Genomic DNA, 23,330 nt, shown 5'->3' on the forward strand with positions numbered 1-23,330 from the left:
GTGCTGCGGAAACTATGCAATGTTTCAACAGGCATATGCCAATCAAGACAGATTGATTAGAGCCACAGTGTACCGATGGCACAAGTTGTTCGAAGATGGGCGCGGATCAGGCGAATCATATTGCTCCACAATAACGCACGATCAAATACCGCACGGGCTTTTCAGGATTACGCAACGAAGAGAAAAATAGAAATTTTCCTGCATACAGCATAAAGCCCGGACCTTGCACCCTGCGACTTTTGGCTATTTCCACTTTTAAAGGCCGCTTTACGTGGTTGTCATTTCATGACGAACAAAGAAGTGATCACCGCAGTGCAAGTATTCTTCAGTTCGCTACCTGACGACAAATTTTCAAAGACAAAATTATTGGGGGGGCTCTGATCACTGAAATACAGTAAATGAATGAATGACTCAATCCCTCCCTTTTTTAAAAATAAAAATTACGTCTTCGTATAGCAGTTTTTAAGCAGCTATTATATTTCTCATGCAAATTAAATGTAACATGAAAAACGTGTGTCTGCTCATTTGTTTTTTAGATAACAATTAACTTTTTTTATATAAAAGCAGGCTATGTATTTACATTAAGAGGCCAACATAACAGTTTTATGCCGGCCTCGGTAGCCGAGCGTGTTGGGTGGTCGGCTCAACTCGCTTTGATCCGGAGGTCTCGGGTTCGAGTTCCGGGGAGGGTATGGGTGTGTTTTAATGTCCGCAACAGACTTGTAAAGAAAGGACATGTAACGTGTGCAAATAACCTTAGTGTTGACGTACCCATAAAAATAGCGAATATTTACAATATTTAACAGTTTCATTTAATTATTTACATAAATGCTAACACAAATCGCAGGCAAATAGTTTTACTTTTTTGTTCTTGCTACAATATTTTACTTTTTAAATTTAATTTTGCGATAATAAAAAAACACACAGCATGCCGTGCTTTAGCAATAATGCCTTTGATCATAGCCGTTCCCGCTTTCGCAATACAGACTTTTTATAAGCTTTCCTTGCGTACTTTCCTGCAAGCCAGTGTTAAATAAACTCAAAGACTTTAGAATTATTTTCCCCTTATTCTTTTGACTAGTGGAAGAGATTTCGAGGATAACTAAATATCGTACATATCAATATTGCCTGAAAGTCGTGTTTATGACCTCAAATTGTTCAGAATTCACTAAACAACATACTGGTATAATTGTCATATCACCTCGTTATTTTGAAACTCTTTTTAGTAAAAATGTTAACAATACTCATAATTATATACTTAGTATATAGTAATAAGTCATGTGTTTTGCTGTCTCTGCTCATAGCCCCCCCCCAAAAGTTGAAGGTTTAGAGGTCTCAGCCCCCCAAATTTGATGGTCTAGAACATTTCAAGTGTGTATTTAAAGTTAAGTTCATGTTGCACAATTCAGAGTAAACTTTACAAGAGAAGCAAAATAATACATTAGATCCTCTTAAGCAAAATTATTGGAGGGGCTCTACCCCCACATCATTAACATTGGGGGGGCTCGAGCTCCCCCAAGCCCCATGGAGTCGGCGCCTATGCAGGAGCGTATGGACGCTTGCTTAGCTGTCAATGGTGCCTATTTTGAAAAAGATGTACGCCTACTCGATATGGCTGATTCTGAATAAAAATTTTGTGGTTTGTGATTTTTTTTGTTTCATTTTAATGATTCTTGGAGGGGTCCATGTACATGCTTGTCTTTTAACTGCTACTCAGCCACGACTTTTTGACCTATTGCGCTCATTTTGGTCTCAATCGGCAGCTAATGAACCAAATTTTCACCCTAGTACATTTCCTAGCCAATGGTGGTCGCTGTTATCCTATACAGAAATTAGTCTCATCTTCTCTGCGACAGCCTTTGTATGATGACCAAAGGAAAAATTTGTTGTGCTTATGTGGATACACTGGCTTTCACCCTGATCCTTATGCTTTCTCCTTGTGTTCATTCTGCAAAGGCTACACCAAGTTTTGATCCAGTAACATGTGTTGGAAATGAGTGTCGATCCAGAATCCTACCAAACACAATATGCATTCTATCAGCACAAAAGGTGAGCATACAGAGGAAATTTGGACAAATCATTTCACTTTTATGGAGCATTATGAATTGACAAAATTTAGTGAATTGTTGGGGGGCATGACTGATGTTCACGACAAGGAAAGGAATGGTCACCCATCTTTGATCTCTGATGACCTTCTTCACAAAATTGAGGAAGAAATTCACAAACTGCCGTTTGACAACAGAATGTCATTACCTCATTCTTGAAACTGTCTAACACCATGATGCATGAGGCTGTGACTGTGAAAATAGGGTGCAGAAAATTGTGTGCAAGACTTATGGGTGCACAGCAGGGACAAAAACTACAGAAAAATAAAAAAAATATAATGTTTCGAGTATTGTGGGTTGCCTATTTTCCATCATTACGCTGATTGTCCTCCAGATGCTTCTCCAACACACCCAATGGGCTAGTGGCATCTACAGAGGGTGTCAATATTCCCGACCAATCTTTGGTCCCATTTTTTTGCAATACTCTGGAACCTGTTGACTTTATATTCCTGGACCTACTTCATCAAGCAGTTAAGAGTGTACCATATCATGTCGACAATTTGTTGACAGTTGATTGCACCATCTCTTCGGTTGTTGATAGGAAGAAAGTGAATTTTGTGCACTTGCTTTTGTGTTGTATTTTGTGTAGGTATCTGAGAATTATGGGACCAAAGACAAGATATGAGATTTCAATGCCCAGGATTCCCCGATGGGGTAGTGGTGAAAATCTTCACTTTGTACTTAAGGGATCCTATGTTTGATACCTGGCGGATGGAAAAAGTGGTTTGGGTCCTTTTCTTAAACTGTAGGACCTATATGTGCATAAAGCTAAGTCATTTTTTTTCTTTTTTTTTTTTAAAAAAGTCCATTTTTAGGGTCTTCCAATAGAAGGAGAGAAAGTGATATCTTATGCACAGAGGAAGGGAAACTGTCATTTAGTGACATGACAAAGCTTTTGATGGAGGCAGAAGATGAAACAGCAATTTGGAAAGAGTAGTGGAGTCATTTCAGAGAGAATGTGGTTTGACACTGCATTATGTGAATGCAAAAACTGCTCTAAGTGCAAGTGTGCTGTGAAAATTTTGAAAAAAAATAAAAAAATAGTGTTACTTTTTATGATTCAAGAGACTGCAGCACATGCTAAGGCCACCCAGAAGAACTCGAGGCCACTGCAAGGCATCAAGAGAGAGAAACAAAGAGATTGAAAGTATGTGTCAACAAGGTACTTGTATTTATCAATCACAAGTACTTTCTTAGGATGTCCAAGAAGACACTGCTACTTCTATGGATGTCTATGAGGGTACAAAGGATCCTGACCATGTTTAATCTACATGGAGAAGATCGAAGAAACACCACATGATTGCGGCGGCGAGGTATGCTGCAAGTATGTCATCAGCAACATAGCCACAATAACGGTCGCAATAGCAGCCCACCAGGACCACAGCACAGTGATAGAGGAGACCTCCACAGAAATTGACAGAAGCAAGGTGTGGTGTTTAGGGAAGACAGCACAAATGCAACAGAGGTGACAGCTTACTTTGATAGCCACAAAGATAGTTCACTGACTAGATTCGAGGATGATAAAGCTGAGACATTGGCATGAAAAAAGAACACAAAAGTGTCTACAAAATGTATTATAGCAGATGGCATAATCAACTATCACGGAGATCACCTGGCTGATTGCCAGAGAAAACCTCTTCAACAATCAACAAGTCACTAACTTCTGGACAAAGTAGGTCCAAGAATGTTGTTTTGTCCATTTTATACACAGAAAGGCTAATCGGGACTAGATCTACAGTTTAAAGTGAGATCCGAACCACTGTGCCATGTGTCTCCACCGTGTATCGAACCCAGGACCCCTTGATTACAAGGCAACAACGCTACCACTGGGTCCAGGAATGTTGTCTGTACCACCAGAGGTTAAGGTCCACAGTGTCCAGAGTATGGCCAAAATGAGACCAAAGATTGGTTGAGGATATTGATGCCCTCCATGCATGCCGATGGTCCTTTGGCTGTGTACAAAAGATGTACGAGAGGCATCCGGAGGAGAAGCAGTGTAATGATGGAAGACAAGCAACAAGCAACACTCAAAACATCATACTTTTCTATTTTCGGTGGGTTTTGGCCTGCTGCTTGGTTCCTTTTGATGAACAGTACGAGATGGCTTGCCTTATTGGGACACAAATACTTGACATGGCAAACCTAGGGCCCCGAAGGTCACGTCTGTGTGACAAAAAATCCTACAAATTGAAATTTTTCTGCTATTTCTGGTTTGCATCAACAGAAGATATTGTCTGAGTGCAAAAGCATTTTTGCGGTGATCTACCTCAAGGAAAGAAAAAAATTAAGACCCCTTTCATTCCAAAATGTATTCTTTGTTCATATTGCTATGTCCTACTGTACATCTAACATTAGGTTGAAAAGTAGGGATGGGACCGGTATTCTATTGGTATCAGCCGATATAGGTATATTGATGTATCAGTAAAATTACTGATAATTTTACCGATCTGATATATCTATAAATATCTTTTAATTTAGTGTAAAATTCTTCAGTTTTGTTATAATTTTTATGGATAATTTCAATGTCCTATTTTTAAAAAAGTAAATGTCTAAATATGCAACTTCTTTTGCAGTGTAGTCACCCCTAAACACACATTTATCAAGGAGGTCAATGAACCATTCAGGTTCTTCAAGGACCATTTGGAATTTCATATCAGATCGGTTATGGGTATAGGTAAATTTTATATCGGTAACTTATCGGTATCGGACAAAATTTCATCCCTATTGAAAAGTCATTAACTATAATGCTTAAATCATATTCAATCAATCAAATTAAAAATTTACAAAGACCAGGTAATTGAGACTTGTAAATTACATTGATAGATAATTGTTACATATTATTATAGCTCTTTGATCATTTTAATTACAAGTGCATAAATAGCAATAAAATTACTTGCAGTTCAAGCACTACCCACAAAGCATGTTATTGCAACATATATATGTTCTTGCAACACAATGAGAAGCAAATAAACAAACAGTAGCAAAAGCTAATGGATATGAGCCAGGTAACTGCAAAAATGAGCAAAGCACTAAGAACAAAGCACTAGGTGCATAGAATGCATCTATCTCAAACTACCTGGTCTCTTCACAGCCTGGTTTAACATCCTGTCTCATAATGTAGTCTTGTTCATTCACCTGAAATTGAGAAAAACTTTTAAGAAGTGTTACTCACTGATTAAACATTACCTGTCTCTATTGTAGGGATGGGAAAACATATGCCCACAATCATCACATTTGTATTTTCTTTCGCCAGAATGCAGCAGCTGATGTCTTTTCAAGCTGTAGTAACGGGGAAATGAGCGATGACAAATGTTACATTCATACTGTGTGTGTTTGAATGTTTCCTGAAAAAGCATATACAGTATATGTTTACATTATCTTGTCAATTTCAGCTTGAGATATGAAACAGAAATTAAAAAAGAAATAAACGCACAAACAATTTCTTTAAAAAAATAATAATAATATTCCCAGCACGGCAACACATTCAGTGCACAGAAGAAATATGTTGCATGAATTTAATTTTGTCTGGGTCTTGGTTGGTACCGTATTTTGGTATACCTATAAAACTGCTAATTATTTTACTCATTAGTATTTACACTGGTTCATATTTCATAAACTAAATTTCTTATGTGACGTTCCTAAGACAAAAACCAATGAGATTAATTAAAAGAGACTGACTGAATCAATTAGGTTACTTACAAAATGTTTGCTCTTTAACCTTTTGGAGCCCAAGGCCATTTTCACATGTAACCCCCTTGATGGCCAAGCCGATCTTGAGCAAAATGAAGTTTCAATTAAATGAGTGTAGATCGGAGGCTAATTGCCCTAGAGATGAGTGATATACCGTTGTACACAGAATGAACCAGAGATTTAGACTATATAAAATTTACGCAAATTCGGAGTATATGTGGCATGAGGGAAGGGGGAGAACACTCAAAATTCCAAAATTTTGAAAAAAATGGGGATTTCCCCCTACCCACCTCCCCCAAGAAAAAAGTACATGACAGTGTCGACATGCACATGGAAATTATCACTGACATGTAAGGAACACAAAAATAATTGCATTATTATCATATGACCAATGTAACGCGAGTTGTACCCCCAAAAGGAATGGTCAGCACACCACTGATTCAAGCTTCAAAATGCAGCGGCATCTTGAAATGACTAGCTGCTCAGAGGCTAATTGCCCTAGAGAGATGAATGATATACCGTTGTACGAGGAATGAATCACAGAATCAGACAATATAAAATTTAAGCACATTCGGCGTAAATATGGAGGGGGAAGGGGGAATCCCCCAAAATTATTAGGATGCAGTTTCAAAAAACCCTCTTCCCCCTCCCCCAACTCTCAACCCCCACTTGCTCCCGCACGGAAAACATTCCTTTTGACCTCGGGTACCGATATACAAACTTCCTTCAATGCAGTTTCCAGGGGTGAGGAAAACGCATTGCTTTAGAACAACAAAGCCGGCCTTCCTTTGTCGGCAAAATTTTTCCCTTGAAAAAAGATGCAAAAAAGAAGTCGCCTTTTTCCCACCTTTTTCATTAAAAGAAAAACGTGCAACAATCATTTCTGTTAAATATATGTGTTAACAACAATATGAAAAAAGAAAATCGACATTCTAGCCCAAAATAGCAAAGTTATAACGTAAAAACAACGATCGTTTCGATCGGGCCCCTGAGGGTTACATGAGAGCATCTCGATCCAGACGATCCGGCTCCTAAAGGTTAAATTGAACATGCACAATGTTGAATTATCAGTTCACTTACTGATTCACACAAATAAGTAAATTTCCAATCTAATCAGGAAAATGTTACACCAAAAATCTCATTGTGAACTAACAATATAATATTAACTGCAACTAAGTCATTTTGTTTGTGTGTGTGTGTGTGTTCCCAAGAGAACTACTTATGCTGAAAAATCTCAGACAGAACATTTCTATCCAAAGTTGTACCAAAATGTTCCTACAAGAAACTATCCCCTATTGTCAGTGTAATCAAGCAATAAATGTTTCAATTCTAGTTGAATGGTCTTACATAATTTGTACCAGGAATGAAAACAAAAATCTGATTTGTTATTTTCTTAAATGAATCTCTGTACGCAAGGAATGATTTGTTACAGGTTCACTTTACAAAGCAAAGAGAATTAATGAAAGTTTCTGTTGCTCAAGGAAAAGAATCACATGCTACGAGAGATCTTTTCATTTCTCAAAGTGACAATAAAACAAGTCATGAATTTCTGACAAGAATGCAGCATTTTGAACTACGAAACGCAGGTAGAAGGTGGATGGTAGGACAACAGTATAGATGAAGTTCGGTCCAAGAATTTCATTTCACATGCTTGGTTTTGCAAACATCTGAAAATATTAAAACAGAATTGAAATTTTCAGTGGGAACCATTTTTGTGTTACTTTACATGTGAGTATATGTCAGATAGCAAACTGTTAAATGCTGGAAAATTTTGGCCCTTCCTGTGGAAGATTTCTTGGGACTGGAAAAAAAAAGTGCAAGCATGGGAAAACATTAAACTGCAAAACATGTGATGAGAAATTAACTAAAATTTGAGATGGATATTAGCTGAAAATGATAAAATTGACCATGCCAATAACTAGTGGCAGATTTCATTTTAGACGGGAAAGCAAAATGTGGAAATAGCATACTGTAATATTCTTTATTAATGTTTTGAAAAGTGTGAGATGTATTTGACTACCATATTCTTATCACAATGAGGTGCATTTCCCTACCATGTTCTATCACAAAATTATGTGAAATGAAATGCACAAAATTGAGTTTATTTACCGACGCAACACATTCAGAAGTTGGAATTATCCTGCGAGTTAAGCAAAGCACGGAAAAATTTATTAATTCTGTTGTAAATATTTGAAAAGCAAAAATGAACTCCTTTACACAGGAATAAACTTAATACTCTGATAACTATACACATGTACTATTACAAGGTAGGTGTTTATTTTATGTAATTTTTAAAACCAAATTTAGGATTATACACTCAACTCTCGATACTACGACCCTGGATATAACGACCCTCTCGAAGTAACAACCCTTTTCCCAGAAACCGTGCAAAATTTGGAAAAAAGTTAAAAAATTGAAGGAAATCGGCTGAAAAATATGTTTTTTGCACTTGGTTTATTCACACTCATTCCCTTCACATGCGCTCTACCCCTCGCAAGTGGGTCTGATCTAAAAATAGACACCACCATACCAAGCTTGAGTGATATCCAATAGCACTTGACCTCTACCCTCCCCTCCCCCAAGCGTGCCAATGTTACCCCACACCCGACAGCCACTACCCAACATGCCAGGCTTGTTTTGCCATTCTGATTTCGCTTGCTCTTGGATACGCAAGAAGAGAAGATCGAACATGCTTGGGTGTTATTTTAAATTGACCTTGACTTGTTTCCTTGTCCTAAGAGCTGCTGACAACTGGATGGAGGTGGGGGGGGGGGGGGAGGAGCAGCCCCAAATGGTCAAACTCTTTCATCGATAAATACACCAGCTTGAGAGATAAAATCGCATGAAGGTTCGAAAATACAGACGCGTGGCACCTGGAAGTCTGGCCCATCTGTCCAGCTCTGACCTAGAGTTCAGAAGGTTCCCGTGAGTGAGCAACTCTTGGCCTTGCAGCCAACAACTTCCGGTAACCGCATTCATTCAAAACGCATTCTTTGTTCCTTGTAACACTTCATAATAAAGCAAAAACTGTTAGAGATAATCAAAGCCACATAGGCCAACTAAAGATCGTCAACCCGCTTAATGATTTGTTCACCAAGCTTCCGCAAAAGTTTACTTTGATCTTACGTGCATCATAACTCCTGTTTCCAATTTCATATGTTTTCCTAACTGTGCCGATGTTGTAATATATTTGCTAAAATAGTGTTCCATTGGCTGAGTGACTTCTCTCTCTTTTCTCTCAGAAAACGTGTAGGGGGAGGGGGGCAGCGATGACCATTGTTTCAGCCATGATTTTCTTGCTCGTGTGTGCACAAGGGGTGATTTTACGCGAGGGTGGAAGTGAACCACTCTTCCATTCCTTTGACCTCTAAAATGGGGCAACCAGTTCTGGACACATTCTTGAAAAAGAACAAAAACCATAGGAAAAAAAAGGTGCCCCTTCCCCTCATTCTCTGCCACTGGTGTGCACTGCAATGTCAGAGAGGCAATGTGATAATTGCAGAATTCTGACATAGCATTCCTATTCTTTCTTTTAATGCTATTTATTGCATAGGAAATATTGCCCGTATTATTGTCTGTTGCATAGTAAGACGTAAAGCAAGGGTCATTTCTTTCTTCTTCACACTGCTGATAAAACTTCTGTCTTCGACAATTCAGTTATCTTAAAATGCTGAGGATTTTCTCTTCGACCACCTGTTACTCAAACTTCCAGCCGGTCTCCTCGGTTTCATGCTGCAGCTGGCGCCAGTGTTTTGTCTAGTGTCTGCAAAGCTGTCGCTTCCCAATAACAGCAATGACTCATCCAGTGTAAAGCAAAAAGTCATAGTTTTGAATCTCGCAAAGCTGTTTTCATTTGAAGATAACGAAATTCGATCCCCAAAAAGAAAAACAAGAGTTAAAACAACTTCATGTTCTGGACCTACTGATAAGCAAAACTGTAAATTTTAATTTGCATCTGACAATAATAAACTTCCTCAACACTTGGAGGAGCGTGTTGAAAGGAAATGCACTTAATATTATCGCCGTGGGAGAAAAAAAAGTGTACAAAGTAGGATTGGAAGCTGAGACAGATTTAAAGAAACATTATTCAAGAGGAAAACGTTTGGAGGAGCAGATGTTGGACATCGAGAATACTTCTAAATCCAACATTAAATCGTCGATTAACGTGAGAGTAAATAACGATCTCCCATTTTGATATCTAAAAATGCGCAGCTTTCATAAAGCTTGTTTTGAGTTCATTTTATGCTGATGGGCTAATCGGGACTAAATATACAGTTTAAAGTGCAATCCAATTCCAAACCAGAATGATTATCGACTGTGATGCTGTTTAATGACGTATCCTAGAATACGCATTGGGTGAAAACAGATCGCAAGTTGCGCGTTTCCTTTTTCACGCTGGATTACAATGCAAGTCGAGGAAGGAGTTTGGACTGTTCCCTTGAATGGGGGAGGGGGTGACTATGAAGTTGGTTGAAGCAAAGAAAACGTGACTGTTTTTACGATGTATTTTACACAGCGGAACCAGAACGAAATTTACAGCCCCACCCTTTCTTTTTTGGTCAGGTGCCTAGAAAGGTTGTGTTGTTTCTCCAGAGAGATCCTATCTTACCAGTTAATCTTGAAATGCTCCAGCAGACCATTATAAAATCCAACATTCAATCCGATTATCTCCCAACTTTTGCTGGCGCCAGTCTGACTGGTGTCAAGATTCTTCGAGTTTCGCTTGCAATAAGCGAGAGATTGTTTTCCTTTCATTAGGTCCCAGTTCAAACCGGTTTCCCATGAACTAGAATGGTAACAATTTCATGGAAGAGCAACGACTGGGCACAATTGAAAGAAAGTAACATTATTTTAAATCCTTTTTTGTGAAAACGTTTTCATGTTCTATTTTCCTTCTCACAACACGCATCATTTGCATAACAGGTTGTATAACTACGAGGATAAATAGTGTTACGTCTCCTAGGCAACTTTGTGTCCGTTTGAGCTCCGTTTAAGCTGAAAATTGGTGCATATTCCAATAACAACCCCTTCGAAATAACGATCCTTTTCCCGGGAACTGCGAAAGGTCGTTGTATCGAGAGTTGACTGTATTTACCATTTTAATACTGAAATTTAACTTTATGTACAGTTTTTGATCCCAAAATGTGCCTAGTTTTGTACACAAATTTTGACCTTTTATTCACCATAAAATATATAAAGGTAAAATTTCCCGTGCATGTGCACACATGCCATGAAGGCATGGCATATGCCTTCATAAGGGGTGATGTGGAGGTATAGAGCTTCACATATTCTTGATCTTGGCTATAATTGGGATGATGTGATCAGCATCAAACCCGGATGCCTTTAACCTCCAGGGTTGCCCAAAGGTACCCATTTACAAGGTTGGGTGGCCCTCAAGAGCCATGCAGAAAGAGGGAAATGCCCGGAAAAATTCCTGGTCCATATCACCTCCACCGGGATTCGAACCCAGGTCTTCCGTGTAGTATGCTCTACGAACTGAGCTACCACGGCCCATACCATAAATATGTGGCTCTCACAATAACCAATATATTATTAGGAAATGCTCTATGATGTACCTGAATCTTCCATTCACTTTAAATAGTGGATACTACTTTTGTAAAAGAAATTGCCATTCAGAAATTTAGAAAACCAGCAAATTGTACCTTTAGTGTTCTTTTGTTTCTTGTGGGAGGGAGGGGGCATGTTATACAGACTTTCAACCAAAAGATCAGATTACAGTACGGAGCTGTGTAAGTGAACATGAGCCCTGACAACTGCACCTAAGTGACTCGGGCTGCAGGGAAAGTGGCACAATTATGCATTTTGCCACATACCACAATCTTACACTCAATTATGAAGTATGAATAGAAATATGAAACAAGTAAAATTAATGAAAATTTATATAAACTAATACAGTATGCCTAAATCAGCTAATGCTGATAAACTACAGATTATTTTATCCACTTGGTGTAAACAAAGGATATAGGGTTCGATCCCTGGTGGAGTCCTAGTGTACAATGGTTCAGATCTCTGCTTAAAATGGAGGCCCAGTACTGATTAGTCTATTTGAGCATCAAATACAACAAATTTTTTTGTCTCATTAGTAGCATACACAGACAGTGAAACTATGAAAAACTTAAAAAACATCACAATTAAAATTCACCTGTAAAAAATACAAAACTTGATTAAAAACCATTCAAGAAACTCAGAAACTGTTCTTAAAATTATATTGTCCCAGTGAATGTTAAACAGTTACAAACTTCAGAATGTATTTAAATGTTTACTTTTTTTGTAATCCATGTCTGTGTGAAAACTCCTAAATCACCTTTCATCTCTGACGAAACACATATGTAGATAAAAAAAAGTTCAACTATAAACATGAAATACAGTCAACTCTCGATTCTACGACCCCGGGTATAACGACCCTTTCCCGAACACAGTGAAAAATTTAGAAAACAGTTAAAAAATTGAAGGAAATCGGCCGGAAAATGGTTCTTTTTTCACTCATTCCCTTCACGAGCACTCTACCCCTCACAATTGGGTCTAATCTAAAAATAGACACTACTACAAAATGCTTGAGTGATATCCAATAGCACTTGACCTCTGCCCTCCCTTCCCTCAAGTGCACCAATGTTACCCCGCAATCGACGGCCGCTACCCAATGTGCCAGGCTTTTTTGCCACTCTTGCTCTTGGATACGCGAGAAGAAAAGATCGAATGTGCTTCGATGTTATTTTAAGTCAGCCTTGACTTGTTTCCTTGTCCTAAGAGCTGCTGAAAACTCACAGGGGGGGGGGGGGGGAGCAGACAGAAATGACCGCTGGACTTGCAGTCTTTGCCAATGTGTATGGCACATTTCATCGATAAATACACCAGCTTGAGAGATAAGATCGCAGGAAGGTTCCAAAATACAGACGCATGGCACCTGGAAGTCTGGCCCGTCTGTCCAGCTCTGACCTAGAGTTCAGAATGTTCCCGTTAGTGAGCAACTCTTGGCCTTGTAGCCAACAACTTCCGGTAACCGCTTTCATTCAAAACGTGTTCTTTGTTCCCTGTAAGACTTCATAAGAAAGCAAAACTGTTAGACATAATCAAAACCACATAGGCCAACTAAAGATCGTCAACCTGCTTAATGCGTTGTCATCCAGGTTTCCATAAAAGTTTACTTCGATCTTACGTGCATCATAATCCCATTTCATACGTTTTTCTACTAATTGTGTCGATATCGTAATATATATCTGCCAAAAAATTGTTCCCTTACCTGACTGACTTCTCCCTCTTTTCCTGTCAGCAAACATGGGGGGAGGGGCGATGCCGATTGTTTCAGCCACGATTTTCTTGCTCGTGTGTGCACACGGACTGATTACAGGCGACGGTGGAAGTGGACCACCCCTATTCCTTTCCTTTGACGTCTGAAATGGGGCAACCAGTTCTGGATATATTCTTGAAAACGAACAAAAACCATAGAACAAGTAAAAAACAAAGTGCCCCCCCCTTTCCCCAGCTCATTCTCCACCACTGGTGTGCACGGCAATGTTGATAATTGCAGAATTCAGGTTCTATTTTTTTTATGCTGTCGTCTGCATAGGAAATATTGCCCGTATTATTGTCTGTTGCATGGTAAAACTTAAAGCAAGGGTCATTTCTTTCTTCTTTACCTTGCTGTTAAAAGTTCCGTCTTCGACAGTTGCGTTATCTTTAAAATGCTGGGATTTCTCTCTTCCGCTAATTGTTGCTCGAACTTCCAGCCGGTCTCCTTGTTTTTACCCTGCACCTGGCACCAGTGTTTTGTCTAGCGTTTGCAAAGCTCGTGCTTGCTGATAACAGCAATGACTCATCCAGCACGAAGAAAAAGTTATTGTTTTGAATCTCGCAAAGCTGTTTTGATTTGACGATAACGAAATTCGATCTCCAGAAAGGAAAACAAGAGTTAAAACAACTTCATGTTCTGCACCTTCTGTTCTGATAAGCAAAACTGTAAATTTAATTCGCATCAGCCTTTTCTTCAGAACCATTCATGTGAAAAAAAAAAAAAAAGGGTTCAATGTAGGAATGTTCGCTGAGACCGATTAAAAATACATTATTCAAGGGGAAAACTTTTGAAGGAGTGGGTGTTTGTCATCGAGAATACTTCTAAATCCAACATTAAATCGTCGATTAACGTGAGAGTAAATAACATCTAACATTTTGATATGTGAAAATGCGCAGTTTCATAAAGCTTGTTTTAAGTTCATTTTATGCTGATGCTTATTGGGACTAACTATACAGTTTAAAGTGAAATTCAATTCCAAACCCGAATGATTATCGATTGCGACGCTGTTTAATGACGTGTCCTAGAATACGCATTGGGTGAAAACAGATCGCAAGTTGCACGTTTCCTTTTTCTTGCTGGATTATAATGCAAGTCAAGGAAGGAGTTTGGACTGCTCCCTTGAATGGGGGAGAGGGGGGGGGGGGGTGAATGAAGTTGGTTGAAGCAAAGGAATTGTGAGCTTTTTCACGATGTATTTTGCACTGCCGAACCAGAACGAAATTTACAGCCCCGCCTTTTTTTTTCTCCTAGAAAGGTTGTGTTGTTTCTCCTGAGAGATCTAATCTTACCAGTGAATCTTGTAACAGATAATGCTCCAGTAGACCCGGATAAAATCCAACATTCATTCTGCCAGATATCTTCCAACTTTTGCTGGCACCAGTCTGACTGGTGTAAAGATTCTTCGAGTTTCGCTTGCAATAAGCGAGAGAGAGTTTTCCTTTCCATAGGTCTCAGTACAAACGGGTTTCTCATGAACTAGAATTGTAAGAATTTCCTGGGAGAGCAACGACTGTGTACAATTGAAAGAAAGTAACATTATTTTAAATCCTTGTTTATGAAAACGTTTTCATGTTCTATTTTCCTTCTCACAACACGTGTGATGTGCATAACAGGTTGTATAACTACCAGGATACATGGTGTTACCATCTTCTAGGCATCTTTATGTCCGTTTGAGCTCCGTTTAAGCTGAAAATTGGTGCAAATTCCAATAACGACCCCTTCGAAACAACGACCCTTTTCCTGGGAACTGTGAAAGGTCGTTGTATCGAGAGTTGACTGTAATGTATAGGTGATGTTCCTTATTTGCACACTGCAAATTTAGTAGTTTCTTCCAATTAATTTTGAATGATCACTTCCTTCATTAACAAAGCAGTGACACATTACAATCTCCGTTCCCCCAGACACCATAACCTTTTCTAATTTGATTTGATTTTTGTAATTTTGTAATTTAGCATCCCTTTTCTGCCATTATTGGCTAATCACGATGATGAAGATGAGCAATGATATGATGAAAGTAATGAAGGAACACACACAAAGAACACCCATGTCCAGGCTGGGATTCAAACCTGGGACCCGTGGCATCGTAACAATTAAATTTGGAATGCGGAAATATGGAATATTACATTACATTACATTACATACAATATTAAAACTATGTTTACCATGCTCATCATGAACACGAAATATGTAGTGATTTTGTCTGTTTCTATAATGGATTATCAACTTGCCAATGAATTTCATTATCCACAATTTTGATCGTATCCTCTTCCATTTTCTGACGTGCTTGTAATACTACTTCTATTTTATTTGCTTGTTGTTTTAACTTGAAAAAGGCACAACCGGAGCAATGATGCCAAATGATCTGCTTTGTCAATCAGATTTCACCACAATTTACACAACTTAGAACCCATTTCTATTTGGATGCAGTATTAACTTTGCTTCAAGAGAAATACTAGTATAGTTCAACTGTTTCATTGCATAGAAGAATTTATTTATAAAAAGAAGCAAGTCATAAAGTTCCAAGCATTCGTATCTGTTAAAAACTTAGATAAATGCAGAAACCCATCCCACAATAACATTGAAAATTCAATATTTCTTCCATTCTCAGTTGTATCTTCAGATAAAGGAAGTTAGTTTCAATAAAGTATGAGTTGGTAAGAAGTTGTTTTGTTTTCCTAATGATTGATGGAGATCAATTTTGAAACATAAAACTTTTAGGCATTACTTTAATATACTGTTTCTTTCTTTATTCTATTCTATTCTATTTATGTATCGTGATATTTGATGCTACAGACATCCAGTAGGTGGTGAAGAATAAGTGTGAAATTTGTGTAAAAATGGCAAAATCTTCATCCACAGAAGCTACAACAAAATTTTCTGTCAACATTGTTGTACTACATCTCACCTTAAAATCATCTTCGGCTTCTTCAAGATCATCTACAAACCCATTTTCACCACCATCTATGTAATCCTGTAACAAAATTTTCAGTTACTTCATATACAGTGGATTCATTTTACAATTCTAGCCACAAGCCTCTAAATTAAGTGTATAATCAAGGTTACACTGTAACATTTCAAATTATGAGTATACCATAGTTAATGTTCAGAATGCACCAACCTAAGAAATATAATTACTGTATTTAGGCATGCATAAAATGCACTTTTTACGAACATTTTAGTGTAAAACATTATGGTGCACATTATACATGAAAAATTCTGACAATTACTGTTTCCCATGATTCTTCATCTTATATCAGAATGTTTTGCTTCACCAAGTAAAGCTGTGGGGATTCTGGCAGAGATAGAGTGCACATGGGAGTTGTAACATTTGGTATCTCTCATGTGAGAAACATTTTGCATCACAGAGCAAAGTCGAATGCTTCATTTCCCTATGAAAAAAAAAAAAAACCTTGTGCATGTTATGTGTGCATAAGCACAGTAACAACACCATATACCATATTTCCGCAAGTACACTGAGCGTGCATGTACATATAATGTGCACCCTGATTGTGATGAGGAAAAGTGACAAACAATTACATCTTGTATATAATGTACAGTACAATTCAGGTTCAAGAAATGGCTTTCTTAGTTGTAGGTTATAAAGCTGTTGCTATGCTGATCACGAGTGAATGACATAACACCTTTGCTATGGGGCAAGAGGAGAATATAAACTTGTGTATGCAATGAGTCTCCAACTTATGCCACCTCCCCCTCCTCCCACCACTGTGTTTAGCATCCCAAAGCTTTCACTTCTGTAACCACCTTGTTTATTCTGTAATAGAAGAAAGTGTGATCAAAATTATGTTATGGGATTTGCAGCACTAAAAAAGTTATTTTCCATTACTTCTCACCCAACAAATACCGCTGATACACATCCCGTGTGACGGAAGGTGCATACTCAATGTGAAAAATCATGGGAAATGGTCATTTCATTTTTAAAGTGTTTATTTTTTAAAATTATTATAACTAAAGAAATCCAATTTGGTACTTTGTATTTGCAAATGTTGATATATACATGTTATACACAGTGAAAACGTGTGTGGTTTCTTGTTGGCGGTCTGAATTATTCCATGCATAATATGCATCACAGTTTATGGGGGCAAAAATATTGGAAAAAAAAAAGTATGCATTATACATGAGTAAATATGGTAACCAACCTTTAGCAGTCATGTGTACCACTGCCAGTATATATCTTAGGCTGGCTGGTACACCTATGTACCAGCACCATGTGGCAGCAATTAATGTGCTATGCCTTCAAAACTACACATGCTATTTCAGTTCTGTCTTTCTTGTTCATTAGTATGTGTATGAAGATATGACATATGTGGAATACAAAACAATATATATATATATATCCAATATCACCCAATACCACCCCCATATCATGAAAATCAGACATACCCTCCACTCCCTCCTCCCCATCCTGCAGAGTGATCCTGATACCAGGGACATCTTTCGGGATAAACCCAGGGTCGTCTTCCGTCGCCCCCCCCAACCTCAAAAACATCTTGGTCCGGAACACTTCCACCCCATCCATACCACTCCCCCCAGCTCACAGGTGCAACAAACCCAGATTCAAGACCTGCCCCATACTCATCACCTCCCCCACCCTCCCGATCCCCACAGCGGCAGGCGAGTTCACCCTTCACCCTAAGGGCACCTGCCACTCATCCAACCTAATTTACACCCTCATCTGTCAAATCTGCGGCAACTTCTACATAGGCGAAACCTCCATCCCCTTGAACCTAAGGATTAATAATCACCGTTCCTCCACCCAAAACTCTGATTTCACTGTTGCCATCCACACCAACAGCCATAACACCACCTTCAATAACTGCTTCCGTGTTGCCATCATCCATCTTTTACCCCCCCGCTCTGACACATCTTTCCGCAGGCGCTGGGAAAGGGCCTACATAACAGGCATGCACGCCACTATACCCCCCGGACTCAACCTAGCCAAGCAGTAACCCTTTCCTCTCCTCCCCAAAATTACCCACCCGCCTTACAGTAAACACTGGTGAAAGTACTTCTCGTCATCTATCAACTGTTTCTGGCAACACTGATCGTAGAGACGCTACGGTCAGTATTCTGTGCCTCTTCTCTTAGTAATGCCGATCTTTCTTCTTCAACTTGAAAATGCGACATAGATCGCGAAATATTGAATAATTTCTCTTCGTGTGGTGTTTACTGTCTCCTTCTTCATTAGTGTTTATCCGCCCTTCTGGCACCTTTTCTGATCCTTTTCCTGTGTTTTTATATATATATATTGTTACAATTATAAACAAGACACGTTTGAAAAAGTCCTTGGTTACCCTTTTCGTATTATGAGATAGACTTTATAAAAAGGGCTATAACACTTCAGTTGCCGCGGTGGCTCAGTCGGTAACGTGTCTGACTACCATGCTCAAGGTCCTGGGTTCGATCCCCGGCCGGTTCAAATCCGGGAACTTTTCTAACGATGGAAGCGGCCCCGGCGCCCACCCAGCGTCGAATAACATGGGTACCTGGGGGAAACCCTGGGGGGTAAAGGCGGTCAGGGGCGTGATGCTGATCACATCACTTCCACTCACGACCAGATCAAGAAAGTGTGGGGCGTTACCCCCACACCCCCTATACGCCTTCATGGCGTGGTAACACTTCAACCAATGCATTTTCCTCATATATTTCACTTTTACATGCATTAATGAAAACAACAGAACACTTTAACAACGCAAGACAATTAGGAGTCCAGTGCGGACCTGGGAGGGGGGTAGGGGGGGAGAAGGACCAATTTTCAAAATTTTCCGAAATTATGGCTTTTATTTCAAATTTGGGGAACCGACATTACATATCATCAAGACTGGTCTTTTGTCATGCTTCCCTCCAAATTTGGTCCATTCAGCATCCATAGGGCACATAGCAAAATTCCAGAAATTCTTTCTGTAAGCTGTTCCTCTTATCAATATATATATATATATATATATATATATATTAGGGATGGGACCGATTAATCGGTACTCTATCGGTATCAGCCGATATAGGCAATCGGAGTTTTGGGTGGAGGAACGGTGATTATTAATCCTTAGGTTCAAGGGGGTGGAGGTTTCGCGAAAACTCCGATTTCACTGTTGCCATCCACACCAACAGCCATAACACCACCTTCAATAACTGCTTCCGTGTTGCCATCATCCATCTTTTACCCCCCTGCTCTGACACATCTTTCCGCAGGCTGGGAAAGGGCCTACATAACAGGCATGCACACCACTATACCCCCCGGACTCAACCTAGCCAATATCAGTAACCCTTTCGTCTCCTCCCCAAAATTACCCACCCGCCTTACAGTAAACACTGGTGAAAGTACTTCTCGTCATCTATCAACTGTTTCTGGCAACACTGATCGTAGAGACGCTACGGTCAGTATTCTGTGCCTCTTCTCTTAGTAACGCCGATCTTTCTTCTTCAACTTGAAAATGCAACATAGATCGCGAAATATAGAATAATTTCTCTTCGTGTGGTAAGTGTTTACTGTCTCCTTCATCATTAGTGTTTATCTGCCCTTCTGGCACCTTTTCTGATCCTATTCCTGTGTGTGTGTATATATATATATATATATATATATATATATATATATATATATATATATATATATATATATATATATATATATATATAAATCAAATAAGGTAAAAGGAAACACTCACCGGACAGTAGGAAAATTCAAAATTTTCGCTAATTTATAGCATCATCGGTGTGAGAAGAAACAGAAGACGGAACCGGAAGTTGGGGTCCTGCAGAGTTGCCAGGTCCCCATTGAAGAAGAAGCGGTGCGTAGAACGAAAAAAACACTGTTTCGTCATCGTTCTACGCACCCCTTCTTCTTCAATGGGGACCTGGCAACTCTGCAGGACCCCAACTTCCGGTTCCGTCTTCTGTTTCTTCTCACACCGATGATGCTATAAATTAGCGAAAATTTTGAATTTTCCTACTGTCCGGTGAGTGTTTCCTTTTACCTTATTTGATTTTTACTTAGCCCTTTTGGCCCTCCTTGCTTTTATCCATTATATATATATATATATATATATATATATATAAAAGGTAAAGTGTTCCCCTGTGCATAGCACCACACCATGAAGGCGTATAGGGGGTGTGGGGGTAACGCCCCACACTTTCTTGATCCGGTCGTGAGTGGGGGTGATGTGATCAGCATCACGCCCCTGACCGCCTTTACCCCCCAGGGTTTCCCCCAGGTACCCATGTTATTCGACACTGGGTGGGCGCCGGGGCCGCTTCCACCGTTAGAAAAGTTCCCGGATTTGAACCGGCCGGGGATCGAACCCGGGACCTTTAGCATGGTAGTCAGACGCGTTACCGACTGAGCCACCGCGGCCACCTTTATATATATATATATATATATATACACACACAAACACACACACACACAAATAATGAAGGAGACAGTAAACACTTACCACACAAATAGATTCTGATTCTGTGCCTCTACTCACAGTGTCGTCGATCTTTTATCTACCTTCTTGAAAATGCGACTCAGATCGCGAAATATTGAATTATTTCTATTCGTGTGGTAAGTGTTTACTGTCTCCTTCATTATTTGTATTTATCCGCCCTTCTGGCACCATTTCTAACCCTATTCCTGTGTTTTATATATATATAATGGATAAAAGCAAGGAGGGCCAAAAGGGCTAAGTAAAAATCAAATATACCTTTTACCTTATATATATATATATATATATATATATATATATATATATATATATATTATTGTTTTGTTACAAGAAGTATGTATATATTTGGTTGTGGAAATGTACCATTGCTACATACTACATATTTTCACTTCAAGCTATGTGGTGGCCACTCTGAATTCATTTGAAAGATTTCAAATGTCTTCTTCTTCCCTAATAATAATAATGACAATAACAACCCGTGGCTCAACGGCCCTGTAAGGGCCTTGGCCTATCTCCCGACTGCAAGTCTCCCTCCCACAATACTACCACGTTGAACACTCAGCCGATATAGGACATTTCCGAAACCGGGTTACGCAACTCACTCATAGCTGACCAATTTCCTCACGATGGTGGGTTGCCAACGGTTCTATACAACGGTTCTATACACAGGCAAAAAACCCAGACTAAACCCAGGCAGACTCGAACCAATGCCGTTCTGCAGTCGGAGTCCAAAGCACAGCACCTTAGACTGCACGGGCAAGGAGGAGGACTAATGCTAATTATTAGGAGCCACAATGTATAAATTTCACCTCCACTAAAAGCCCTGTAATTCTGAAGAAAAACAAAACCAATGTTAAAGGATTTTTCCCCTTCCTTTCTTTTTTCCCCACAGCAAGTTTGAAAGGCACACACACACTTGAAAAATTTCCATCCGGAGAAGCTTTACAGGCGCACGAGGTTCCATCTGCTAAAGGTCAAACATCAAATAATTTCATAATTTTTATTTTATTCGTGGAATTTTTCAGTGTCTTTTAAAACATGTTGGCAATATCTGGTGATCCATACCACATTTCTTTAATTAAGGGATATAGTTATAAATAGGGCTGAGAAGATAGTGATGTATCAGGATCAGCTGATACCAGTGGTTTTGGTATCAAAAAGTATCAGTTGGAATTTATTTACTGATACACGCCAATAATTTTCCGATGTTTTGGTCCTTCAAAGGGTCAACAAAAATTCCATATGGCACTTGCAGAAGTTCATGTTAAGGCTCAGCACTTATTTTGCTCTGCTTATGATGAAATGAAAACAACATAATCAAAGGGGAAGGGGGGGGAGATGTACACAAAAGAACAGTGATTCTGGTGAGTAGCTAGAGCAACCAAGAGAAACAATTAATTTGTCAAGATTTGTCCTTTTCAAAGGTTCGTTCACTCTTCCTTGTGACAGGTTGTGGTCCCGCACAGGAATTCCATGTACATTTCCGAGAAATGGGAAGCAGATGACAACATCAAAAGTAGGACTAAAGTGAAAGCACGACACCCAAATGTGACAATCAAGGCATGTAACTGAAGTGTGGTCAACGCTTTGTGGAAATAAAACAAACCATTCATTGCCAATTTTTGCTCGCAAACTCGTGGGGTTAAAACGTGGATGTTTTGAGAACCAGCATTATTATCACGCTAGGCCCATTTTGAAGTCCTTGGGAAAGAGATGAAAGTTGCTGTGGGAGGGAGGGTTGTGAATTTTCATCTTGTACTCTACCCTTCTGTGTGAATACTGGCTGATACCGACTCTCTAGTGACTTGTTTTTATTGCAAATGACAAGAGAATAATGGACAGCAGGGCATGTACAGAGCCGGTCGAATGAGCATTAAATATATCTGTATTTGTATATATTTATTTCCTTTTCCTCCCTCTCTAGGTTAATCCAAACGACAGGAATGTTGTGGACATGAAATCAGGAGCATGAAATAAAACAGGGACACACTGATTTTTCAGTGTAACTGCAACACTTTAAAAAGGCTAGTCATTTCAGAAACCTACTTCTTTTTTGCATCCCTAGGGGTAGAACGAAGTTCACATAAAATGTCACAAGACATTTTAAAGTGCTATGATGTTACATGAAAATAATTTGGGAGTTATTTAATGTCTTTAATAGAATGTAATGAGTTTTAAACTGAAGTTATACAAGTATCGGTATTGGCTTGGCATCAGTTGGAATTAGTCAGGGTATCGGTACGGCTCAGCCCTAGTTAAAATCTTTTGTCAAGAGTTGCGTGGTTAATGCATTACATGAGAAAGTGTACAGGCCATGAACATGCAATCAGGATTGGACATTTTAGTTAGAGTAAAGACTGCGGATGGAGCTAAATTATATCCTCTGCAATTATTTACTTTTCATACCTTCCTATAACCAAGTTTCAAATTTGCTCAAACGTTAGTTCTCTATTGAACTGGCCCAAAGTACTTCAGTAATTACAGTGGAGCGCCAATTTTACATTCACTAAATTTACATTTTCCACACATTATACATTCACTCTTCGTGCTTCCAAAACAGCAAAATGCTATAAAATGTTCCCAGATTTTACATTTTCAGTTTTTCCACTTTGGTCTCCTGAAGAACATAAAATGGAGATCGAACTGTAATCCCTCCTCAATTACTAGTATTAGGTGGAAATTCAAAGGACAAAGATACGAGGGGCATGTAAAAAAAAAAAGGTCCGATTGGTTATTACAGAGAATAAAATCAAGTGAGAAAATTTTTATTTTGATGCTATA

The 23,330-nt window shown here is 39.0% G+C and overlaps 2 protein-coding genes across 9 annotated transcripts in view; both read right to left on the reverse strand.

The window, feature by feature from the left end:
- Positions 1 to 23,330, reverse strand: part of LOC145987919 (uncharacterized) — a 341,487-nt gene that overhangs the window by 307,504 nt on the left and 10,653 nt on the right. The gene's annotated exons all lie outside the window — the stretch shown is intronic.
- Positions 1 to 23,330, reverse strand: part of LOC145987914 (uncharacterized) — a 187,698-nt gene that overhangs the window by 80,405 nt on the left and 83,963 nt on the right. For 7 of the 8 annotated variants that reach the window (XR_014441696.1, XM_083122724.1, XM_083122728.1 and 4 more), the window contains 2 exons: positions 16,013 to 16,078; positions 5,292 to 5,449 (listed from right to left, as the gene is read on the reverse strand). Coding sequence is in view for 7 of the 8 variants with exons in the window: in XM_083122724.1 (XP_082978850.1) it covers positions 5,292 to 5,449; positions 16,013 to 16,078 (224 nt within the window). In the remaining variant the exon portion in view is untranslated. Of the gene's footprint in view, positions 1 to 5,181; positions 5,241 to 5,291; positions 5,450 to 16,012; positions 16,079 to 23,330 lie in introns of all 8 variants that reach the window. The other variant, XM_083122729.1, reaches the window with a different exon arrangement.

The sequence above is a fragment of the Lepisma saccharinum genome, chromosome 5 (genome assembly GCF_977018435.1).
Source record: "Lepisma saccharinum chromosome 5, izLepSacc3.1, whole genome shotgun sequence".
Lineage (NCBI taxonomy): Eukaryota > Metazoa > Arthropoda > Insecta > Zygentoma > Lepismatidae > Lepisma > Lepisma saccharinum.